We start from the raw sequence: 17,918 nt of genomic DNA, 5'->3' as shown, positions 1-17,918 counted from the left end.
CTTGGACAGCCCTGAGCTCACTTGTGCACCTTTCTGTATGCAAGAACAAATTATAATTTAATTACGTGTGTACAACACCAACTCCTTTGTGATCAAGGTCTGTCTGATGAGTGAGAATTGTAATAAATACATCCTGTGACCAAGGGCTGGTCCCAGCCCTGGCACCTGCATCTTCTCCTCTGCTTGCCACAGCTTGCTTTATTTTTGTGTTGTCCTCCTGCAAAATCAGCTCTTTCTAAAGAGGGATAGCTGGGCTGGGCATGTCCAGAGCTGTCAGGTGCCCCTGAGACTCCTCCATCCCAAATCTGCATTGCTTTGGGATGGAGCTCACAGTGTGACAGGCAGGGCTCAAGCACGGATCTGGCTCCTCTGGTCACTGCTGGCACTGGCAGATTCTTGCCTGGTTGCCCCTATTGGAGCCCTGGGGAGCCACGGTGCAGGAATATTTAATATTTGCCCTCAGCAAAGGCATTGGGTACCCAGCAGCGCTGGCAGGGGAAAGGCACCCAGGCTTTGTCATTTTGCTTTCTACTTGCTGCCTGATGGCCCCATGCCTGATTTTTTGCTCCCTCCCCATTTTGTTCAGTCTGGACATGATCCTTTGTGCTGCAGGACCGTGGGCATTGCCAGCAGGGCTGCCTGGCTCTCTTGGTGCTCAGTGGGAAGCAAATCCTCTTGCAGGTGGCTACTCTTGTGGGAAACCCACCTGCCTTTGCTTTCTTGTCCTTTAGAGATACCTCCTGCTCAGAGTGCCTGAAATGAACCTCCTGGCCTGCTGGCACTGAGAGCAGGAGGAACTGTGGCTGTGAGATGGGAAAGACCAGATCAGGGGAAAATGAATTAAGACACACAGAAGTCCCCTTGATCGGGACAGTAACCTCTAATCCAGCTCAGTTCTTCTTATTTACAGTTGCAGAGAGGGAAGGCAGGAGAAAAGCAGCCTGGCAAGATGCACAGAGCTGATCTCCTTCCCCCCCCCCAGCTGCTTTGCTCTCACTAATGTATTTGCTGGCAGTGCTCGCTGTCCCCGGAGCATTTTGAGCTCGGTCAGAACAACTGTTCACAGCCAAAACAGGCGTGTGGGAGCAGGCACCGGGCTGGGAATGGCTGGGGTGGGGGTGGCTGGAGCCCCCAGCCCCTCAGTGCAGGATGCTTGTGGGAGAATTGAAGTGCTGAGCCCTCCTGAGCTCCTCCTCCGTGTCCCCTCCTGAGCTGGCAGAGATGGAGATGCAGCAGGGAAACCTTGCAGCCCCTGCCTGCAGCAGGGTCCCTGAGCACCTGCAGGGTGTCCCTGCTGGGGGAAGGGGCTGGGTGCTGCAGCAGTGTCCCCAGGCTGTACTGCTTGAAAATATTCCCTGAGAAGCCCCAGGGCTGCTTCTCTCTAGCTCAGCACTCAGCAAGAGGAGACATCTGAGAGCACTGCCCTGTATCCTACACGAGGAAGGACAGAGTCCTGGGGGAATCGATTTGGTTGCACTTTGCAGTGTTGGCAGAGGAGATCAAAATCTCCCCCAAAATCTCCTACGCTGTAAAATGAGGCATTTGATACCCCAGGCTGTAAGCATGTGCTTCTCTCCTGAGCATCCCCAGACCCGAGCTGTGCTGGGACAGTGACATTCCAGCGCCCGCTGCAGAATATTCCAATGTTTTCAGCGGGGGCTGGTGCGGTCACTGCACTTGGTACAGGCAAAGGCAATGAGAATTTTATGAGGTGTAAATGGATTGTGCCTGAAAGCATCCATGTCCTGCTCGGCTCCATACACAGACTTCTTCTGCACATCCTCTCCTCAGCCAAAATATCTTGTCTCCTTGCAGGCTCAGAGGAAAGATAAATATTAGCACGTTGAGATGCTCTGATCTGAGTTTCTGTCTGTGTTGCTGTTGTTGTGGTTTAAAAACACTTTTTCTGGCTGCAAAATTCATCGGGGTCCAGTCTCCGGGGTTCAGAGGGAAACCAGAGCAGCTATTAATGAGAGAGCAGCAATATCTAGAGCTCATTTCAAAGCAATAATGGGACTAGAAAGGAGACAAGCATACATTGGTCCCGTGCTTGATGGCTTTATTTTCAGCTTTTCTGTTGCTTTTCACTTTATTAGTGAGAACATTCATTTTGCATTAGAGAGCAGATGATGAAATCACATGGGATCAGAGAGAGGTACCAGTGATGGACTGAGATGGGGAAGTTTGAGCTTTCTTGGCCATTTCAGAGAGTTTTCACCGCAGAGAGCAGGAGTTGGAAGTGCACAGGGAGCAGGAGTGGACAATGAGGCTGTGATGGAGAGGGAGACAGGACAGAGAAGGGCAGGAGCTGGAGACTGCAGCCTCTTTAGCAAGGCTTGTAATATCTTATTAATGGAAGAGAAACTGCAATTTTTATTTTGTGGAAATTCTTTTGTTCCACATTAAATTTTAAAGTGCTTTGCTCCCATTACAGCCTCCTGCCAGAGCGTGCTGCTGGCTGGGAGGAGCTGCCCTTTGAAAGGTTTTGGGAGAGCCCGTGTTTGTGTCTGGGCTGGGGGAGCAGGGCAGGGGTGCAGGGCCCTTCCCTGGGGCTCTCATCCCAACCCCAACCCTCCTGTCACACCTGCTGAGCATCACCCAGAGTTTGGGGCAGGGGTGTGGAAGGTGCCAGGGGTGGGCTGTGTGCCCTTGGTAGGTGCAGGGGCTTGAGGAGTTCTTCTTAATTAACTCCATGTGCAGGGACACACGGATCCTGGAAAGGGAACAAGGCACCCTTATTCCCCAATAAGCTTGTCTGCACATGGAGTAAATCAAGAGCAGCTCATCAGGAGCTGTGTGCTGGCTGGAGATGCCGCCTAAGGATGAGTCACATGCAGAGAGGAGGGCAATATAATAAGGAAAGGGAAAAGAAATCTGAGGTTTGAGTCCAGATCTGGACTTATGAATGCCCATTGTGTTTCTGGTGTGCCAAACCAAAGGGCTGGCTTTGTACTGTGTCCTCTCCCCTGCCTGCTAATCCTTGTGGGTGGTTGGAGCAGAATTTTTTACCTTGATCCCCTGATTATATGCTGGGCTGTGAGTGCCTGAATATCAGGACTCCGTGGCTTTTAGCTGGTTGTGGGTTGGTCCCCACTGAGCCCCAAAGCAAGTGATGCTGGCCTTGGGCTCCCAGTGAGGAGGCAATTGAACAGGCTGGGACTGAACAGCTCCAAGGATATTTTGGAATACCAAAAGTCGTCCTTGTTTCTTTTCCTAAGCCAAAGTGAGCGAGGTGAGGCCTGGATGATGTGCAGGAGATTTGGAACCTGGGGAGTTGTGTATATTTTTCATGAAGCTTTTTGGGAGATCAAAAGCTTTAGAAATCATTTGGTTTAAGGTTCCTGAAGTTCCTCACTCAAATGTCTTGAGTGAGGCTCATCCAGAGCAGCCTGGGGCTTTCCAGGACACAGCAGTGTGAAGGGTCTATAAAGGTTTTGGAGAGGAAAGGATGAATTGCTTCTTAGTGGGGGCTAAGTGCCAAGAACGTTTCTCACCTCTGTCCCAGCCCAGCAGTTGCTGATGATGAGGGTCAGGACATCTGCACTGAAGGTGCCCAGTACCCCTTGGCAGGATAAAGAACCCCAAAGTGACAATTTCCACCCAAATGTGCTCAAACCAGCCTTGTTCCCAGCTATCTCAGTAAAGATGAGCTGTGGAAGGGTTGTGGAAATGGAGCCTTTGCAGCTGCCAGGGTCTCTCTGCCTGATTTCTCTCCAACACCAGGAAGCTCACAGGGCAGTGGGTACCCAGCAGGTGTCGGGGCTTATTCTGCAGGAATGAATGAATGGAATAAATCCATTTAAATGCCAGGTTTTGACACAAGTGACAGGCTTTAGAAGGTGGCAGTGGCTCAGTCCCTGCTCTCCTTTTGTAGAGGTTTGACTCTGTGACACCACAGTGTCAGGGCTGCCAGCACAGGAGGAGCCATAGGGGTCGAAGCCAGTCCCTGGCTGCTGCCAGAGCCCTTTCAAGGCATTACAGATGATGTGCCATCCTCTAGCTGAGCTTCCTGGCTATTGTTAGCTGCTGTTGAAGCCTGACGCTAATTAAATAGGGTATTTTGTGTTTAATAAATTCCCACTTAAATCATGCCAGCAGGAGGGCACTGGCCAGATCCCTGTCAGTGCCACTGCAGCACTGGAATGGTTCTCCCTGAGAGTCTCCCTCAGCCCTGTGAGTGCTACTCCACATGGGTGCACATCCCTGCACCCTGGCAAGCCTCTCTACCTCATCCTTGTGAAGAAAATCCCTGTGGTAGCAGCACCTTGGGATACCCAGAGGGATCTTGGGAGCAGGGTGAGCATCCCTGGTGCCATGTCCTATCTTGTCCCCTTTCCTGCCACCCCAGGCAGGCAGCCCTGTGCTCACCCCACTCCCTGTCTGTTCCCACTTCCCATCTTTGCAAGGAGACATCAACACGCTGTCATGAAGCTGAGAGCATCAAACCAATGTGATGCCCCAAACCCCCGGGGAGCTCTGGAGCACTGCCTGCACCCTGGCTGCTGGGAAGGTGGGAAGCTGCCCCTGCTGCCAGCCAGGCTTTGTCCTCCTCCTTGTTTTCCTTGCCCAGAGGGGAGGCTGGACTGGTCTGTTTCCCCTGGGAATACCAGAATCACACTTGGGCTACCACTAGCAGCAAGCAGGTTGCTGGGAGGGAATTGCAGGAGAAGAGGACGTGGTTGACCCTGTGCCCCTCTCTGGCTGCTGTTCTTGCTCTCCTTGGGGAGAGGAAAATAGGGGCAGTGCCATCCCTGCAAGCAGATTCCCATAGGATGTGCCTTAACTTTTACAAAATAGCTGCTTTTGTCATTTTTTCTAAGACTTGAGATATTTCATCTAACATCCATCATGCAAACGCTGCAGTGGAGCCCCTGCTGCTTCTTGGGGCTGTTCACCTTCCCTGTCTCCACATTTTGGGGCAGTGGGGTGTGGTATGTATAGGACATCACATTTGAGTGCAGGCCAAGGTTTGGGCTGGAGCATTTGGGGTGGATCCTGCTTTTAAGCTGGTCTTGCCCTGTTTGCCCTGGCTGCAGCTGTGTGGGTGTGTGAGACTGGGAAGTGTTTTGGGGTGGCATCCCCTGTGTCCGTGCCAGTGCCACAGCAGAGCTTGGCTCCTGTTCTGAGCACCATCACAACCCTATCCTCCTGCTTCTTCCTTCCTCTACCACCTCCCTCCTTCTCCTCTGCCAGGGAGTTCCAATCCATGAGTTCCTGCCATGGATTTGCCTGCAGGGTTCAGTTAGACCAAACACCCGACCCTGCTGAGCCCCCCAGCCTGCTCCAGCTCCCACTGCCCACGGTGGCTCAGCCCTGGGGAGAGCAGCTCCCTGCCCCTGGTCGTTTCACATAAACCTGGGATGGATTTTCAGTGTGGGATTCTGACGTGGTGTCAGGATTTTTCTGTTCCTGCAGACTAGTGTTCTTTGTAGACACCTCAAAGACTGAGTCAGGTGCACCAGCATCTCCCAGTGCAGTCATGGACTGGCTGCAGCCTCTTTCATGCAGAGAAAAATGCAGGGATTGTGGGCTGGAGTAGCCTTGACCTCCACTTCTCCACCTGCAGAATTCCCTCCTTGCCCCTCATTCCTGTTGTGAAAGCTCTGTGTTGCTTTCACTGTAAACCGCTATTTTTCTTATTTTTATTGATCGTAGACTTCAAAACCCAAAGTGTGTAAGATGCTTCCAGTCTAATTAGTACTTAACCTGCAACAAAATATTGTATTTTACATTGATTTTTTTTTTTTAGAAAGGAAACATTGGCTCGGTTTCTAAATGAAACACTTTAGCAGGCCATTTGGAAAATCATCATCATGTTCAGACTTTGTAAACATAATTTCTTTAATATTCTTTTTCCTGCAACTTGCAGCCAGGCAAGAAAACATACACAAAAATTGGTGGGTGGTTTGAGCTGCCCCAAAGCTGTATTTCTCCAGCAACACTCTGAATGGCAAGTTGTACCCAGCATTGCCTAATGCCAAGCAGTAAGAGGGAAGGGCTTGGTTCTCCCCTGGGCAGGCACAGCTCCCAGGGAAAGGTTTCCTCAAAGGAGACTTTCCCTCAGCTGCTCTTCTAATCACAGCAAGTCAGGAATTGCCCTCAAAAACTCCTGGGGACCTCCCAGGCCACTGTCCCCAGGTCAGGGCAGCAGTGAAGGGGGAAGGAGGAGGGATGGGGACATGGGGTCTGTGTCCCTCAACTCTGCTTGAAACCATTTGGGCCCTTCAGAAGGGATGAGGGACCCCCCAGCCCTTCTGCCTTGTTCCATAGCCTTAAAAAGATCCTGGGCTTGTCCTTGGATTTGTCCTCTGAGCTTTTTGTAAGGCTTGGCCAGGTTTCCTCAGGGACTTTGAGCTTGTACTCTTTGGCAATCAAAACACTGTGGTGGGGACACGGAGGGCACAGCTGCAGCAGATGTGGCCAAGAGCTGGATGCTTTTGGCTCCTCTTGGAGCCACTGCAGCCAGGACTCTGCCTCTCCTCCTGTCTCCCTTTTTCCTCCCCCAAACCCCACACTACCCATTTGGGGAGTGCCAATGGACAAATCTCAGAGCCTGAGCTTCTCTAGGAGAAGCTTGGCAGGTGTTTGGCTCAGGGCAGTGCACATGTTTCCCTGCTTGGTGAAAGAGGGTAGATGGAGAGTGCTGTGGAATGTCCCCATTCCTATTTGGGATTTCTTGGGAATGACTCTGTGGGTCTGGCAGTGTGGGGTCTGCTGATGAGGGCTGTGCTGTGCTTCAGGGTGGGATGCTCTGCCTCTCTGGGTTCCCTCCTGGGGTCATGCCCTGTGCCATGATTTTCCAGTCTCTCACAGTCTGCATCCCTTGCCCAGTGTCTCTGGATGAATGGGAATGGGCTGAATGGGAGGCTGGGGCATGGTAGAAACAGGTCATGTGTCTGGGATGGAAATGGGGTTGTTTGTTTAGCTTGCTCACCAAGAGCTCTTCCTCCGAGGTTTCCCCTGGCCCTCAGTCAGCAGAGGGAATTCTCTCTCCCTCTGCCCAAGATCCAGCTGGGATTGCTGCAGGGAACATGCAGACCAGCTGTCATTGCTGTCTCTCCCCATGTTCACCAGGTTTCGTGGTTCTCACTCGGTGCCATGCTGCCATCCCCTTGTCTGGGTGATTAGGGATGTGTTGGATTAATCAGCAGAGGTGGTGGTGATCCTGCAGGCCTGTCCCATCTGAACTGCCCCAATGATATTCCCTGGCCTGGATGAATCTTTCATGCACTTTGTGTATTTTTAATAGGCTGGGGTTTGTTTGGAGCTGATGTGGGAGTCTGGGGGCTCAGAGGGCTGCATCCTCCAGTGGGATGTGGCTGGTGGGGAAGAGTGGTCCCAGGGGAGAGGTCTGGGGGGGGCAGGGAGCCTGTTTCACCTGGGACAGGCAGGGTGCTGATCTTCACAGGGAATACTTGGGCTCCACAAGGAATATTTTGGCTCTGCAGGTGTGGACACAGAGTTTTCCTGGCCAAGGAGGGTTAACCCAGTGTTGGTGGGAGCAGACAGTGAGCCTGTCAGGGATCGTAAGGGAAGCAGAGGAGCTGCCAGGACAATTAGCACAGGCTTGTTCTCCCCAGCACGTCCCTGGGATGTAATCAGCCTGTCGCTTCCCTGGCTTTATTAATACATTGATTTTTGGAGGTGCTGGCTCTGTGCAGCGTGGTGCCTGTCAGCCAAGCCTCTGCAGGAAAGTGGGGGTTCAAGGTGGCACGTCTCTGGGCATGGCAATGCCTCATTTTGGAAGCTGTTCCGGCTTCTTCCTTAGGGACTGATGGCAGAGGAGGAGGAGGAGGAGGTGGAGGAGGAGGAGGAGAGACATCCCCTCCATCTGTGCACTGCCCTAGGAAGGGATTTAAATCACAGGTTTGCAAAAAAGAGGAAATGTGCCTGATTTGCTCAGGCTTTGAAGCCTGCAGGAGCCTCCTGACAATGATCCCCTTCCTGCTTCAGGCAGGGCTGGCTCAGAGGGGATCTCCTTCCCTGGCCACGGAGCCGGGCACTGCCAGCCAGTGTGTCCATCCTGGGCTGGGGCAGCAGCAAGGATCAGGAGTGCTCCTGCAGCTCCCAGTGAGTGCAGCCAGGAGAGTTTCTGTTCCCAGCTACCCTGGGTCTCATCGACCCTCTGCTCCAGCAGCACAGGGTGAGAGGTGCTGCTCAAGGAAACACATCAGTATTAGAATATACAAAATAAGCATAGATTTAAAAATGTATATAGATATATATGCTTAGGACTTTAGTTTTATCCTCATCCATCTTTCCATGAGTCTGGGAACTCCTCTTCCCTGTCCCATCATTCTTTCCCCCTCCAGTGTGAACTTGTCTGACCAGCACAAGCTCCTTGGCACAGCAGCCTCGATGCCACATGTGTGGCCATGCAGAGCCATCCCTTCAATTCCTTCATTTCACCAACTGTTACATAAATCCGCTTTTATACTGAACTTGTGGACGTCACTGGAGCTCTGTCCATACCCATAACATCACTGTTTCCATGGGAACCAGCGTACTTCCAAGAGGGAAAAAGTAGAAGGAGACTAAAAAAAGGACAAAGAAGGAACAAAATAAGACAAATATGTGACATATCCCAACTATGTGTCGGTGTAGGATGTTACAAAGATTTCACTGCAACTTGTTTAGGCAGCCTTGCATAACAGTTTTTGTCTTGAGTGTAGCAGCAAGCAGAATCACAGATGGCAGAAACTTAATAGTATCCCAAATATCCGGAGTCCCTCAGTGAGGAAGAGATGCCTCTGGCAGCTCTGCACGAGGTGCTGCTCTGTGTGAGCAGCAGGGGAAGATGCAGCTGCTGCATTCCCTGGGTTTCCATGGGTTTTCCTCTCTCGAGGAGTGTGCTTGGGGCTGTGCATTGGGAGGGGCTGGCACTGCTGGGTGTTGTGGATGTGTCCTGGAGAGCAGCTGGCACCTCTGAGCTTTAGGGGCAGGTGCTATTAAGGGACGTTTACAGTGAGTGAGTTTAAATATATATATTTGGGGGTTTTGTGTCCATCCACTGTGCACTTTATAAGGAGTGGTGGGGGAAAAGGTCTTAAATAAGTTATTGAGCCTCAGCAATGACTTTGGCACATTGAGAATATTTTAAGTAGTAGCCCCAGTCTCCCTGTGGAAGACCTGGCCATCAGAAAGGATTTTGCTGCTCATGACAACATTTTTGTTAATGCCATGTGTGAGCTGCTGGGAGGGAGCCCATCCCCTGGTCTGTCACAGGAGGTGATGGCTGCTGCAGTGGCTGAGCTGGGAGCTGGGAGGGACAGGTCTGGGAAGAGGATGGGGACAGGCTCCCACCTCAGCAGCCCCACTCTGGTGGGGTGAGTGGGAGGAGTGCCTGTCCCAAATGTTTGCTGAAGGTGCCAAACTGTTGGGAGAGGGAGTCTGGGGGAAGTTGAAGTTCCTGTTGAGCTCGATTTGGGTGAGTGAGGTTTCAGCTTCTCTTCTGCTCTCCTCTCCAGGAGATGCAGGGCAGTGGGAGTTGGGGTCCCAGCACATGGTTTTGGCTGGTGAAGGAGCTGGTGAACTCCCTGGGGCTCCCAGCTGACCCATCCTGCTGCACCAGGGCTGGGGCCATGCACTGACCCTTTGCACCAGTTCATCCTGGGCTCTTCTTTTGGTCACTGCTCTTGGTGCTGAGACAGGTGTGAGCAGGAGGGATGAGAAGCCAAAATAAGTTTAGCCTAAAGTGCTCTTGCTTGACATTTTATTATTTTATATTATATTTATTTTACTAAAGCACCCATCCTTGCAGATGCTGGTCCCAAGGCTGGGCTGCCAGCAGCCGAGCCCTCCCATCTCAGGAGTTCATTGCAAGTGATATTATGTAGGGCTTTTCTTAAAAGCTCCAGCTCCTGAAGTTTGGAGATTATGCAAGTCACTCAGCTTGCAGGATTTTTTTATCTTCATTTTTTTTTTTCTCTCTTTAAGCAATAAGATTTTAAACCCTTTTGGTTGCTGGAAAAAAAGCCCTTAAAGTAGAAATCTAAAAGGTTACCAGGAAACAATAGCGAAACTGTAAGACAAATCAGAACCTCATCAGGGTTTCATTTTTTTTTTTTTTACCAAACAACTTTTTATGTCACTCTTCATCCTCTAAATATGGCATCATTCTTTGCCTCATCACTTGGGTGGCTGAACAGGGCTCCTCCACACTTCTGAGCAATTCCTACCTCTCCTTTCAGAGGTGGCTGCATCTCACAGGCAGAGGAGAGCAGCTCTGCCTGCAGCTGACAGTGCTGATTCTAAGTCCTTGAGAGAAGAATGATTAGATGATTGCTCCCTGAAATCCCCCTTTTCCTCCACTTTTGGGCTTTACAGTCCCTTTTATGTGTTATGGGGCCATTGGAGACTCTGTGGTCCCACCAGGATGGGAGCAGAGTGCTGCCTTTCATGGCAGAGGGAAGCAGCCAGCAGTGCATCCCTTTGAACATCTGCAAGCCAAAATGAATTAGAGATGACATTTCCAAAAACACTGCCATGAATAATCGCCCTGTTTTGGTATCCCAGGTTTAATTGTGAAGCTGCATGAATTAAAAGAACCTCCTGGGTCTGTCTGTGCTGGGAGGGAAGGGGTTTCGAAGAGCTGCAGAGCAGTGATGAGGCAGGGATGCTCCTGGCTGGATTTTTCCCGGCTCAGAGCCTGTGGGTGGGGATATGCCAGGCTCAGTGGGGTCATGCCAGCTCCTGGCAGTTCATCCCCAGCCTGCCAGCTGCAGTGACCCGGGATGGGGCAGGCTGCCACGCGGTGGAAATGGAAACACTCTCTGAGCAGTGCTTGAATTTTTAAACCCCTTTTTGCAGCCCCACTGGAGGAGCTTCTCAGCTTTGCTTTCCAGGAATGCCCTGGCCATAGGACTGGCCTGGCACAAATCCCTGCAGACTACAGGGCAGGAGGGAAGTGCTCCATCACATGTGTGCCATGAGCACACCAGGGCTGCCCTGCCTGCAGTGGCTTTTCCATCCTGCCAGGGAAAAGCAGCTCTGCTGCTGCTGTGATGCTGCAGGAAGCTGTAAACCTGCAGCATCTTCCCTGCTTCATCTTGTGCTTGTGTCCCTCAGAGGGACGGGTGACAGCAGGCCTGGAAAAGCATTTGGGAGGGCAAAGCTGTGGGGTAGAAACCACATTACAGTGACACTGGGGGCAGACCCCTGCCAGTGCTCGGCTGCAGGCCAGGGAAGTGGATTCACTGGGTAGAGATATTTTGAGAGCACCCCTGGTACTGCTGCATCCACAGAGGTGGAAATGCTTCCTGCAAATGCTAAAAGCAAAATACAGAGGCTGATCTTGCTTTCGAAGGAATGTGGTAGAAAAAAAATAAATCTAATTAAATGACCAGGGTTGTGATGGGAATCCTATAACCTTTAACTGGGCATGACATGAAGAGCCTTTTCCTGTTGGCTTGGTGCAGTCAGAGGCAAAGCTGGGAAGGGGTTATTATTTCCATCCGTGAGGCAGATTAATTCTGAGGACTTTTAACTTCCCTTGCAAATGGCCTAAATTAATGTTTTAGGATTTTAGTCCCTGCCTTCTCCCACCCCCGCAAAGGCCAGGCCCTGGAAGTGCCATTATGCTCCTGTCAAAGGGGCTATTTCTGGAATTGATGATATGAATGAAGCCTAAAACTCCACTCTCATTAACGTCTGCAGCTTATCCCGGTGTCACTCCTAAGCTGGTGAAACTTGGTGACACTGCAGGGGGAGGCTGTCATTTCAACCCAATTTTTACATCACATTTGCACAAAAATTTCCAGGCCTTGCCAGCTCTTTCCACACATTTGTCAAATCCCAGCCGCTGTCCCAGTGAGTGAGGGCTTCTCCTGGCACAGAAGGGATGGCTGTGGGTGCTGATGGGGGACTTCATCCTGGATGTGATCCCTGGGTGGAAACGACTCCTTGCCCTAAAAAACAGGCAGCAGAGAGAGCCCGGTGCCATCTGCCTGCATGCAGGGGGTTTTATGCATTCCTGTGGTTGGGTTTCACTGCCTGGTACAAACCTGCAGCCCCTGATGCCCACGGAGCCCTGCTTGGGCAAGGGGCTGAGGGGAAGAGGGCTGTCCCACCCCACTTCCCATGTCCTTGGAGCTGCTGCTTTGCTGGAGAATGGGAGAGGGGTCAGGGAAGGAGGAGAGGGGGAATGGTGGGAGCTACCTGGGAATAGCAAAGCGCCAGGGGAAGAAAGAAATATTAATCCCACAGGAGAATGTGTGTCCCTGTGGAGCATCACCAAATGCTCCCCTCCGTGCTCAGCTCGGTCAGTGGCACTTCCCCCAGGGAAAGGCATCTGTGGGGCACAGAGGTGCCTGCTCTCCTCACCCCCGAGCCAAAGAGCCCACCAGGAGCTGTGCAATGCTCCAGCTCCTTGGAGAGAGCCCGGGATGCAGCTGGACAGAGCATCTCACCTGGTTACTGCTGCCCTTGGGCAACAGATCCCCATTTAATTCACTCACTGGTGAATTTGATCCAAACTTCTGCAACCAAATTATAGCAAGCATAATGCAATATCTTTCTCTTTTAATTGTGTTAGGCTGGCTAATTGAATCTGGGACTCTTGCCTCTTAATTCCAAAAGGTCAGGTGCTGTGCAGCACGGACAGGTGGCATTGTGAGCACCGGTGCTGGGAAGGGGCTGAGGGCTCTGTGAAAAGGCTCCTTTTGTAACAACTGAGTGATTTCTGGACATTTTCCTTCTTTTTTTTTTCTTTTGTTCTCTCTATCTTGTGAATTTTAAGAGTTAGGTTACAACAGAAGTGTTACTGCGAATTTCTATGTGGCAGAAACAGATTTTTTTTTTTTAGTTGAAAAGAATCTGCGAGGATTTTGGCTGCCTGCCTTGAGCATGTTGGTGGTAAAAATGTGGATTTTTAAGAATACGATGGGATGTAAAAATGTGACGGGATTTTAAGAATATGCTGGGATGAGCAGGTGACCCTTAAAAGTGGTGACTTTCTGACACCCATGGGATGGGGTGATCACCTGCTGTGTGGGCATGAAACCCATTTTTGATCTTTTTTCTTTTAAATATCAGCCCTGCTTGGTGTGAGGAGGGGGCAGCACCCTGAAGGCCAGCTCTGCTCCCAGCAAATTTTTATGTCACGGGCTCGGCTCAACACTGGGGTGGTGGCAATGCCACCTCTGCCCCTCCTTTCAAGTGTTCTCCTCCTCACCTGAACTGCTGGCCAGGCACCAACACTGGCTCTAGTGCTTCCCCAAAACCCCTTTGCCCCTTCCCTGCCTGCACTGCAGCAGTGAGAGGCATTCAAAAAAGCACCTTCTGCTTTTGCTAATTGAAGAGTTTCCCTTTGTCAGCCTCTCGGCTCAAAGGAGGGTCGGTACAAAGCCATAGCCAGCAGCACTTTGTGTGCCTCTGAAAATCCCATTAGCAGAAGAAAGAGCTTGAATTTTCATTCAGCTGGAAAAAAAAAAATGAGAAAAAAAAATAACACCCCCCCCAACCTTCTGATCTATCAGCTGCACATTAACATACTGCCCTCGGCACTGCTGGGGTGCCTGTCCTGGGAATATTTAATCAGAGTGAAGTGTTATATTGGACTGAAATGTATGTGCTCCAGGGAGCAATGTGCTGATAAGTGGTCTGCAGTTAAATTTTGGGTAAAAAACCTCTGCTGTCAGCAAATAAACACCCCTCCTGCTCCCTGGGTCCCCCTCCCTCTCCAGGCTGTTTTCCTGCCTGCAGATGTTTGTTCCTGCAAGACAAGTTGGGATGTGGGGAAGGCAGCCCTGAGAGGGGGGGACAAGATAGGATGGGGGGAGCTTCACCATGGCCAGGGTGGGCAGCATGGGGGGCCATGGCTGTGCCAGGATGGCAGATGCTGGCCCGGGGCTGTGTCTTTGGGCAGGTAGGGACTGCTGGCTGCACCACAGGGACCCTCTTGGCGTACAGATGTGGTTCTGGTCCCCAAATCTCCCTGCTGGCCACAGCTGGTGCCCTATGTGTGGCAGGTTGTGGCATCCTGGGGGGCTGCACTCCACTTGCAGTTGGTCACTGGTACCAGTGCCAGCACTCTAATGGGTGTTGAGGGGCATCTGAGGCTTCATGCAGACTGGGGCAGGGAAGGACAGGGAGGGTGTCTTTGGTGCCAGGGAAGGACAAGGGAGGGTGTCTTTAGTGCCATCCTGTGCTCTTCCATTTCAGGCCTTGCTCATCCCTCTGTGCTGGACATGGGGCTGTGGTGGGCTTGGCTCTGCTCAGCTGCCCTGGGTGGGCATTAGGGCCGTGCTGGGTCTTGCACAGGGAGGAGGTGGGATCAGAGTGGCTCCAAGCTGATGCCCACCATGATTGTGTTCCCATCTCTGCTTGCCCAGGGGTTTGCAGTCCCCAGCCAGCATCAGCAGCTGCCCACTGGGGCAAAAGCACCCTCAGCTGGGATGGAGTGTGTGGAGGAGTTCCAGTGAAGGCTCTTGCCCACTGCCAGAGAAGAATTTGAATGGATCTTTGACTGTCTGGGGACTTGTCCATCTATCTCTGCAGGTTTTGACCTGACCCACTCAGCTGTCCTGGGACCTCCTCACTTCCCTGCTGCATCTCTTGCACAGCCCATGCAGGTGACAATCCTTCTGTCACCCCTTTGGGATCATACAGGGTGTTTTTAATTCTTTATGTTCCCAAGGGCTTTGCAGTTCCTTGCTGGCAGAGCCCTGGGCACGGCTGGTTCTGCTGGGGGAATCTTCCCACCCCCCCAGTTTGGGGATTCCCTCCAGTAGCTGCCCCCTCTTCTGGCTGCCCTCCATGCCTGCCCCCACAGGACTATATTTAAACTAAATATCCCAGCCCATAGCCCCAACCTGACAGTTGGAATGTCTATCCCAATATCCTGTAAACATTTCTCCCAATTAAAAGATCCAGATTGCCGACAACCAAACGGTGACTCAGCCCCATGTGGTTTTCCAGGAATTCACACAGGATGGGTGGCAGGAGCTGCCAGCCCCAGACCTGCATGCCCAGCAGGGAGGCACCTGCTGATTCATCCTCACCTTTCCCTTCCCCAGGCAGATAACGCTACAGCACGGGCTCCTCAACACCACCCGCTGCTGTGTTGCAGTGAAAACTCTCGTCTGACAAGGGCCATGCTTATTTTCCTGGAGCATAGAAGCTGCTGCTGGCACTCAGGCAGGAGCATGGCCCTGCTGTCTGTGGGTTCTGGCAGTTGAGAGGGTGTTTTTCGTGCTAGGCAGGAAGATAACCCAGCATCACACTGAACCGGTGTGCCTGGATTTCCCATCTCTGTGCTCCTGGAAATGCCCCAAGAAGGATGCAGGAATTGGGTACCGGGTTTGAACCATCTCTATGGGGATATGCTGCAGCAGCACACTTTATTCTGCCCCAAAAATGCATCAACATCTGTCCCAGCAGCTCAGCTCTTTAAAAATTGCTCTGAGAGGCAGGGTAGGGAATGGGCTCTGCTGGCCCTCACTTAAAGGCTTTTAGGCAGTTCATTAATGGTTTTGGCTGTCTTAATTTGGATTGGGAATGAAAGTTCAAGCAGTGGCTTCAGGGAAACACCCCTGGGATAAGCTGTGACATGGTTAATAGAAATTGTAATGTTGTTAAAGTGCTCTTCCGTAAAACGCCAGGAGAGGAAATTAATGGTGTGGGGTTTTTTAGCTTTTTCTAAAAGTTGATATCGCTCATTTAATTAAATGTTTTAATCCATCACATCAGCACTCAGCACTCTTGCCATGCAACTTCCATTTTAGAGTGGTTTTCACATCAGCTGTAGCTACTGATGGCAGCATGGGGAGAACACGTGCAGGTATCTCAACACGTAAACCCAGACAGCACCTAAGGCAGGGAAGCTGCTCTGCTCCTTAAGACCAGGAAAACCTTTCCAGTCCATCTGGTGGATGCACCTGTGGGTGTGTTGGCTCCTTGACGGCTGTGTGCAGGTGGTTTGAGAGGGTCAGCATGCTGGTGATCCTGCTCAACTGCGTGACGCTGGGCATGTTCCACCCCTGCGAGGACATCGCCTGCGACTCGCCGCGCTGCAGGATCCTCCAGGTACGGCCCCGGCGCTGCTGCAAGCTCAGCACAGCCTCACGTCCATGTGGAGAGGGAAGGACTGAGCTGGCTCCAGCCATGGTGTCCCAGGATGGCAGGTCCTGCCTGCGCTGTCTGTGCTGCCAGCACTTGGGAAATGCTGGTTTTGGTGCTCTGGTGCTGTCAGGCAAAGCCCCTGCCAGGCTGTGCCAGCCCCAGCCCAGCCAAGCCCTTCTTGGAGTGCTTGGGGAAGGCCAACCATCTAGTGGTCAGTGAAAGCAGTGCCCAAAATGTCCTTGTCCCATTATCCTGGCACTTTGGGTGCTGTCGGACCATCTGGGCTGGGCAAGACACAGGGCTGCTCTCAGCACAGCTTCTTCCCAGGGATTAGCTTTGAGAGATGCAAATGGAGACCCTGCTGAACTCGGGTTTATAATTCCCTCCCTTGGTGCAAGTGTGCAGGAGCATCCCTCCTCCCTTCCTTTCTTTTGCAGAGCTTTGATGACTTCATCTTTGCCTTCTTTGCTGTGGAAATGATTGTCAAAATGATCGCGCTGGGGATTTTTGGGAAGAAATGCTACCTGGGAGACACATGGAACCGCCTGGACTTCTTCATCGTCATTGCAGGGTAGGTCTGGGGAGGCAGGTCCCCTTCTTCCCGAGTCTCTCTGTTGTTATTTATGGCTCTGCTTGGCAAGCACTGGATTTGGAGGAGCAGCTGGTTTGCAGCAGTGAAGGCTGGGGGCTGGCTGGTGCCAGTGTTGCCTGTCCCAGGACAGTGATATTCCCAGCAGGGATCACTCCCAAGCTGCAGCCACCCCTCTGGTGCTCTCAGTAGCTGGAGGGAGAGCTGATGCTCAGCTCACAGACAGAGCAGGGCAGGGTGACAAAAATTGTTTGTGGTGGATTTTGACCAGCCTGGGGCTCCTTTTCTGGGCACTGGGCTTGGCTCTGCTCCCTCCAGCCCACCAGAGGTTTTAGTTTCCATGTTTGGAGTGGGCAGTCGGGAGCATGGAAGGAAGGATCGTTCACTGAAACGTGCAGGATTGCCCTTATTATTACATCTTTTTTTTTTTTTTATTTCTTGAGGGAAAGTGATCAAGTTTTCCTTTCTGAGTGTTTTCCTTTCAGAGGCACCTGGTTTGAATTAAAGCTCTTCCAGCATCTGAGAGTCTCCTGGCAGAGGCTGGAAATCCACATGAAAAGTCCTTGGCCACTGGCCAGTGAGCTGAATTCCTTTGACACATGAATCTCTTGCTGGCCTTTGCCTCCCCTCCCTGCCCCAAGAGCCTCAAGACTTTTGGGAAAACAGTGAGGTTTTGCCTCTTTTCATAGAGCTAGGGATCAAACTTTCTTGGAAAAAAGCAGAGGCCCCTCCCAGCTTGTTTGCCTGGCATGGATTTGGTGTGATCCAAGAAGGGGCAGCACCTTAATGAGTTTTGCTTATGGTCCATTGCTGGTCTCACAGGGACATGGCCTGTGCCTCTGCTAATCATCTGGGAGAAGTAAAATGGAGGTGCCAGGTCTCCCAGTGCATCCTTGGACTGAAAAATTCATTGTTGCAGAAGTGAGAAGATGTAGTGAACTTCACACCCAGAAGATGTAATTGTCCCCATAAACCTGTATTCTACAGGAAGCCACAACCTCCTACTTTCCAGCCCCACCAGCCTCTGGCTCCTTAGTTTAAGAGAAGGGTCAGGGTTTCCTCCTGAAATGTCTGAGCAATGTTAGGAACAAGAGTGATGGGACACTGGACAAGAGGGTCCAGTCAGGTCTGGTAGGGTTGCAGACACCAGCAGCACATCCAAGGGCTGGAAATTGCTAAGCCACCTTTACTTCTTCTTGTTTATTATGTCTTCTACCAGAATTAATTGTGATGAAGAGCCCAACCCAAGCAAGGCCAGACATCCCATCTG

The 17,918-nt window shown here is 51.6% G+C and overlaps 1 protein-coding gene across 24 annotated transcripts in view; it reads left to right on the top strand.

The window, feature by feature from the left end:
- CACNA1G (calcium voltage-gated channel subunit alpha1 G) overlaps window positions 1-17,918 on the top strand; it is a 142,048-nt gene that overhangs the window by 28,024 nt on the left and 96,106 nt on the right. For all 24 annotated transcript variants that reach the window (XR_015807857.1, XM_088176774.1, XM_088176785.1 and 21 more), the window contains exons 2-3: window positions 15,912-16,023; window positions 16,497-16,630. Coding sequence is in view for 23 of the 24 variants with exons in the window: in XM_088176774.1 (XP_088032900.1) it covers window positions 15,912-16,023; window positions 16,497-16,630 (246 nt within the window). In the remaining variant the exon portion in view is untranslated. The remainder of the gene's footprint in view (window positions 1-15,911; window positions 16,024-16,496; window positions 16,631-17,918) is intronic.

This window comes from Sturnus vulgaris, chromosome 20, assembly GCF_052056855.1.
Source record: "Sturnus vulgaris isolate bStuVul1 chromosome 20, bStuVul1.hap1, whole genome shotgun sequence".
NCBI classification, from domain to species: domain Eukaryota; kingdom Metazoa; phylum Chordata; class Aves; order Passeriformes; family Sturnidae; genus Sturnus; species Sturnus vulgaris.
This window is presented reverse-complemented; position numbering and strand designations above follow the sequence as displayed.